This window comes from Sinocyclocheilus rhinocerous, unplaced genomic scaffold (assembly GCF_001515625.1).
Source record: "Sinocyclocheilus rhinocerous isolate Xijiao unplaced genomic scaffold, SAMN03320098_v1.1 scaffold206, whole genome shotgun sequence".
NCBI classification, from domain to species: domain Eukaryota; kingdom Metazoa; phylum Chordata; class Actinopteri; order Cypriniformes; family Cyprinidae; genus Sinocyclocheilus; species Sinocyclocheilus rhinocerous.
The window spans coordinates 1,262,373-1,269,439 of NW_015647488.1; the positions used below are offsets into that span (position 1 = coordinate 1,262,373).

Sequence of the window (7,067 nt, forward strand, 5' to 3'; positions counted from 1 at the left end):
AATGAAGCGAATTGTGGTGATAAATGGATCTCAAAGCAGCAAACTACAGGATTAGACCTTACAGTAGCTCTATAGTGCACCTGAATATACACAATGCTATATATCATATGATAAACATACATGAAAACAATACTGATTCTGGTATATACATACATTATTCTGTATACATTTGAATTGATAAAAATAAAGCATGTAAACTCAGGTGGCATAGTATAGTTTTTTTGTTTGTTGCAAAAATAGACTCATCTGCTATTGCTTTGGTGTGATGGACCAGATGATCAAGATGAGAAGAACCAGTGTGCTGCCCTCTCAACTGACAGCAGACTCCTGCATGAGGTTCCCACATCTACTTCTTCCCACAAACCTATCTGTGCTCAGAGGCTGAAGAGCTCATCTGCGTTTGGTGCGTTTCCATTGGTCTTGTCCCAATCGGTCTCAGAGTTCCAGTCCTGAGGTGTCAGCCCAATGTCCAGGACCTGGGGGTTAGTACGAGACTCAGCAAGTCTATGGGGAAAGAGACAGACTAATTCAACTGAAAAAGCTAAAACTCTTCAGTGATGTAGATGTACAGGTTTGATTAACATACGAGCAATTCCATTAAAATGTTACCACATTTTAACGTAACCACAGAAAAATATAAATGAACCCCCTGATTTCGTCACATCTGTAATGCTGGAATTGCCCATATGGGTCTAAAGGTTTCATTAAAGGAATATTTCACCTCAAAATAAAAATTTCCAGAAACTTTACTCACCATCAGGCTTTCCAAGAGGAGTTTGTTTCTTCATCAGAACAGATTTAGAGAAATTTGGCATTACATCACTTGCTCACCAATGGATCCTCTGCAGTGAATGGGTGCCGTCAGAATGAGTCAAACGGCTGATTAAAACATCACAATAATCCACAAGTAATCCATACAACTCCTGTCCATCAATTAACACCTTGTGAAGTGAAAAGCTGCGTTTAATGAAAAAAATAAATACATGAATAAGGCATTTAATTTTAAACAATTGCTTCCAGCCAAAATATGAGTCCATTATCTGAAATAACGCTTCCTCACTTGGAGGAATAAAGCTTGATCTCTGTACATTTCTGATTGTTGACAGAGCGATACTATGGACAGAGGATTCATTTGAAGTTACAAACATCTTGATGGATTTATTACAAACACACAACTTTTCACTTCACAAGATGGTAATTGATGGACTGGAGTCGTGTGGATTATTGTGATGTTTTTATCAGCCGTTTGTCTCATTCTGACGGCACCCATTCACTGCAGAGGATCCACTGGTGAGCAAGTGATGTAATGATACATTTCTCCAAATCTTTTCTGATGAAGAAACAAGTCATGTACATCTTGGATGGCCTGAGAGTGAATACATTTTCAGCAAATTTTCATTTTGGTTGGTAGCTATGTTATTTACTATGCTAACAACGGGTATGGTTTTATTTGTAAGGTTAGAAGACATGCAGTACAAAGTAATCGTATTACACATTTAACTAAGGGTTATGTTCAGGGTTAACAACAAAACAACATGAAAACACAGAAATAACATACAAACTGGCTAGACTAAGAATGATGGGATATTGAAGGAAACAATCCTTAAGGGTAAAAAAACATTTAGGAGGGGGAAAAATCACCAAGACACCATGTCCTGCACATTGCATTTAAATATGGATCATTGCAGAACCCTGCCATCAAATTCACAATCAGATCTATGTGTTGGGTCAGTACCAGCCCAGGATGCTAATTTGGTTGGGTTGATCAGTGAAAGTTGGCAGGGTTCTGGAAGACAACAGGGGAGGGGAATGATGTAACAGACTGACAGACAGTATATAAACGGGACACAGATTTGGGTATGGAGCGGGTGGAAGTTGAGCTTAGGTTGGATTGGTACAGGACTGGACCTGTACTTGTTACCTGGAGAGTACTCATAGCTATCCAAACTGCAGCTAGGAACAAAGAGAGAGCACAACATTTAAGGGCCGCAGGACGTTTCTCTGTACCCCTTTAAGAAACACAGTTCTATTTTAAAGGAGTTGATAATCCATGAAAGAGTTTTTGATATTAATCTTCCAGTAGACATGACAAGTTAAATGCGGTGTTAGCTACTTCATTATTATTATTATTATTATTATTATACACATGTATTATATACAATTACTTAATCAAAATTTTTCTTATAATTTATTTGCTCAGTTCTACAAAAAATCATTAATAATAATTGTTTATTATTATTATTATACACATTAATTAATTGTCTTATTTACATTATCAATTATTCATAGCAACCATTATAAGTCTGACAACAGTAGACAAAAACAGCAGTAGAAAGGAAATAAAATAAATAAGAAGCTTGTTGAGGAAAACACATGTATTATATACAATTACTTAATCTCAATTTTTCTTATAATTTATTTGCTCAGTTCTACAAAAAATCATTAATAATAATTGTTTATTATTATTATACACATTAATTAATTGTCTTATTTACATTATCAATTATTCATAGCAACCATTATAAGTCTGACAACAGTAGACAAAAACAGCAGTAGAAAGGAAATAAAATAAATAAGAAGCTTGTTGAGGAAACGTTTCCAAGCATTCCATGTTCAGTCTTTCTGGTGGATTTAATCAAATAAAATTGAAAGCATTTGTACTCATAAAGCACTAATATTCAGGTCAGGTTTTTCATCTGTATGCCATCAGAAATAAATAATTGAAGGCCAATTGCAGAGCAAAAGCTTTAGCTTGGTTCTGTGAAGAATAAACAAATAAAATGAGAAAATATATGTCTCATGAGACATCAGTATGGGAAAAGTGCCTTTGCTCAGTTGCTCTGGATGATTAATCAAAAGTTCAGGACGTTATGCGGAGCAAAGTAGCAAACTAAAATTAATATTTCAAACGGTTCCAACAATCTTTAAGAACAAACACAGAAAGATTGTAGTTTGAGATCGTCTTGATGTGCGAGAGGTTATCAGCATGCTTTTCACATGCAGCTCACTTCTCAAGGATTTGCCCTTCCTGCCCCTCATTGAGAGATAGAAAAGAGATTTAGACGAGACAGAAGCTTGTGAGAGGAGATAAGAACAGCCTCAATACCTTGAAAAAGCCTCTTCCAGACCATCATCCATCTCCTGAAAAGAGGAGCAAAATAGTAGTCGAATTGTAACAAGACGAGCAAAGATAATGGTCAGCAGTCACTCGTGAAGTATCCTCCATGTGAGTCTCATTTAAGAGAAAAACTGGTGTACAAGGACAAGATCTTACCCATAGGGTGGTGCTGTTGTTGTTGGGTTCGGGAGGATTGTCCACATTTTCCACAGCAGAGGAGTAATCATCAATGTCCAACAGGTTATCTGTAGCTATTGCTAGAATAGATAAACAGCCCATTAATGTCAAATGCTAAAGGGATAGATCACCCTTAAAAAAAAAAAATAGAAGAGGAGGCACAGAAAGTTTAAGGAGTTTGTACCTCCTCCTTTCAGGCTGACCGATCTCTCCGACTGTGAGCTGTTCGACGTCTCTCCAGCTGAATCCCATTTCACACAATTCTCTCTCTCTGAAAGTCGAGCAACACATGAATTAATTTCATGCTGTACCATAAAATAAAACAGGAAAATATACTTACATTTCACTGAACACTAAACGAAAAGTTCATCCCAAAGTGAAAAAAAAATCACTAGCACAGAATGAGAGTACAAACAGCTGATAAAAACATCACAATAATCCACACAACTCCAGTCCATTAATTAATGTCTTGTGAAGTGAAAATCTGTGTTTGTAAGAAATGCATTATTCAGGCATTTTAACTTTAAACTGCTGCTTCTGGCTAAAATGCGAGCCCATGGTCCATAATAACGCTTCCTCCAGTGAAAAAGTCCATCCCCTGTTGTCCTCTAACATCAAAATATTTGTTTAGAACAGTTTTCACTTGTAAACTGTGCTTGATCTATGCATATTTCTCTCCTGATTCAGATGAGATGACTTGTATTTTAGCCAGAAGCAACGATTTAAACGTAATAAAGTATTTATTTTTTACAAACACACCACTTTTCACTTCATTAAGATGTTAATTGATGGACTGGAGTTGTGTGGATTATAGTGATGTTTTTATCAGCTGTTTATCTACATCTTGGTGAATAAATTTTCATTTTGCTAATTTTCCATTCCTTTAAGTATTAATTTTACATTGTATTCTGGTCACATAATTTTAGAAAATTCGTAAACTTCAAGATATATAAGGAATGTCTTTGTGATGCATTGACTGGCTTCGGTTCACCAAATATACAAATAAAATCATTGCGTGCGTGTCCATCTTTTCTACAATATGAAAAGGCAACAGAGCAATGGTCTGACTGCTATAATCAATCACGACAGCCTCAATGCTCTGAGAGCATATACTTCAAAACAAAGTGACAAATTATTTTCCACTTGTGGTGTATGATCCTCTGCAGTTACATACGACCTCCATATGGTTCTGCAGAGAGATATGACACGCTGTACCTTCTTTGGCAACCTCCCAGAACTCGAAGGCCACTCTAAAGGCCTGGGCCACCGTGAGCGTGACTGCCTGGGCCTGAGAGAACACAACAGGACAACAACGAGTCAGTCAGACAAGGAGGAGGACTGCAGTATCTGTACATTATACGCACAAGAACAACATACAGATACAACATATATGCATCTATGCATTTCAACATCAGTCATCAGTGGTTTGCAAACTTTTTAGACCAAATACCATTGTTAATTCAAATCAAACCAAAATGCACAGAAGTAGTCTTATTTTCACACAAAGCTATAATAAAACAACTAGATCAGAAACTAGGAATCTCTCTCTCTCATATATATGAGAGAGAGACATATGTATGCGTGTATGTATATGTATGTATATGTGTATATATGCACACACATACATATATATACATACACACATACATACACATATAAGTGATAAAATGTTGTGTTGCAAAAATGAGTACACCTTCCTAAAAATTACTAAAGAAATATTTATTATATTATGAATATATCATATATAAACATAAAAGCTCTGTTCAGAAACCAAGTGAGCATAAAACACATTATGGTAACTATTGGAGCCAAATTAACAAACAAGTAAATAAATAAGGTAATACATTTTATATGTATTACATTATACTGGAAATATTAAATATAATATTTTTATACAATGTAATTTATTATATTATGAAATATATTGAATATATCATATAAAATATAATAGGCATGTTGTGAAACCTAGCAAGCTGCCTTACGTCTGCAAAATCACATCTGAAATAACAGCACAGCATTTCAATAAGCAAAAATACATTGCACACACAAATACTGGGTAAAATCTTAGATTTAGAAATGGTCAGTAATTATGTTGACCTGCTTCTGTATCAATACTTTTCAGTATTGAACAAAACAGATTTATAATTGTCAATTTTCTCAAACTCTTCAGTCACAGACTTGTTTCACCAAGCTTGTCACAGTGCATTCTGGAAGTGTGTTCTCTGAAGATTACATGCAATGTTGCCTTACACTCAAGTCAAAATAATGTATCTCTGAATTTACCCCGCTTTCTGAACCGCCTTTGCATCAGTAGTACAAAGTTTATGGTGCCTTCAGATGTCGCCTAGGTAGGCGGCTCACTAGGAAAGCTTTTGTATCTAACCCTCAGCATCTAGCCTTAAACAGACATGTTTTTGGATGAAGTGCTATGCTTTGAAGAACAGCCTGTCCTTCAACAGACACAAAGTAATCTAGTCAGCTATTCTGAAAAACTGTCCCCCTTCTTCATGCTTTGTTTGACTCCTTTTGTTCAAGTCAGAAGTCTTTGTGGTGACTGAAGATTCACAGCTTTCATAAGGAAAGCATCAAACACTCACCACTTTCCGTTTGGCACAGAAGAATGCATGACACTCCAGCGTCTCATTCTGCTGGTTCTGAGCGATGAAAGCAAACACTTTGTCATGCATCTTGTCAGCTGTGCAGTATGAAATCCTGCAGGAAAGGGTCATAAAACAGACCAGAGTTAAGGACTTGCAGTCAGTTTTGAGTAAACAAAAACAATGTTTTGCAGAGATATGGATATGGAGCAGACACAGCTGTCTGCGCTGGAATTTCAAGGACTGTTTTTTTGAACTACTGTTATACACTGAAGAACTGACGGCTGCTGTTTTTCTTTAAACAAATATAGGAAGTGAGTGTGTGTGTGTGTGTGTGTGTGTGTGTGGTAAAACACTGGATGGCAGGATAAATAATAAATCTCCACTGTAGGTCAGACACACTACTTCTCAGAAGAGGACGCATACAGAAATCATTCCTTTCGTAGTCTAATGTGGTTCAGTTGCACAGCGAGTGAATGTTTAACAGGCAGGTGAACGTGAGAGAAGTCGTGCCGGAGGTGTGTGGAGTTCACCTGTATATGGAAATGTTCTCGATCAGCTGGTTGGACACACTGTCGCACAGGACGATTCCCTGAGGAGACACTTTCAGGATCACTTTAGGCAGTTTCTTCCCGCTGGCTTTGGCCTAACAAATGAACAATAACATATTTGTGCTTGTCCATGCAGAACTTGGTTCTTGATTCTAGGGTGTTCTGTGTAATTACTATGGAGATTATGGGTTTTCTAAGGTGTTTTGTGTGATTTATTGTGTTGCTATGTGGCTGCTAGGGTGGTTTTAGGGGTCTCACTGATATATCTTCATATCAGAGCTATATGTCAAATGACAGAACTCACAGTGGCAACAATCCTCTTGACAGCAGCAGCTGAGAGCTCCTCGCCTTTGGGTTGGTCCACCAGAGTCATGCCCAGATGCCGAAGGTTAAAGGTCATTCCCTCCAGAAGAGTCTCTCTCGTGTCAGTCCAGTTCTCAGGGAGCTCTGGACCAAAGGGAGAAAAGACGAATGGAGTGAATGGTTTATGAGGTAACACTAAACAGCTACAAAAACATTCACACATGTGGGTTAAACCAAGTCAGCACAGACAAACTGTAAACAGCTTCAAAGTGCACACCAAAGACTTGTGCTGTATAAGTCATAAACAGTTATGAAATATTA

General features: G+C 37.1%; 1 protein-coding gene across 3 annotated transcripts in view; it reads right to left on the reverse strand.

Moving 5' to 3' along the window:
* Positions 1 to 7,067, reverse strand: part of LOC107709294 (low density lipoprotein receptor adapter protein 1-B-like) — a 13,779-nt gene continuing 6,712 nt past the window's right edge. The window contains exons 2-9 of one of the 3 annotated variants that reach the window (XM_016513759.1): positions 6,748 to 6,890; positions 6,426 to 6,538; positions 5,893 to 6,007; positions 4,511 to 4,583; positions 3,480 to 3,566; positions 3,275 to 3,375; positions 3,107 to 3,141; positions 1 to 504 (exon numbers count right to left, since the gene is read on the reverse strand). In XM_016513759.1, the coding sequence (XP_016369245.1) occupies positions 375 to 504; positions 3,107 to 3,141; positions 3,275 to 3,375; positions 3,480 to 3,566; positions 4,511 to 4,583; positions 5,893 to 6,007; positions 6,426 to 6,538; positions 6,748 to 6,890 (797 nt within the window). In that variant the 3' untranslated portion in view covers positions 1 to 374. Of the gene's footprint in view, positions 505 to 1,396; positions 1,954 to 3,106; positions 3,142 to 3,274; positions 3,376 to 3,479; positions 3,567 to 4,510; positions 4,584 to 5,892; positions 6,008 to 6,425; positions 6,539 to 6,747; positions 6,891 to 7,067 lie in introns of those variants that run through there. The other 2 variants (XM_016513758.1, XM_016513757.1) reach the window with 2 other exon arrangements.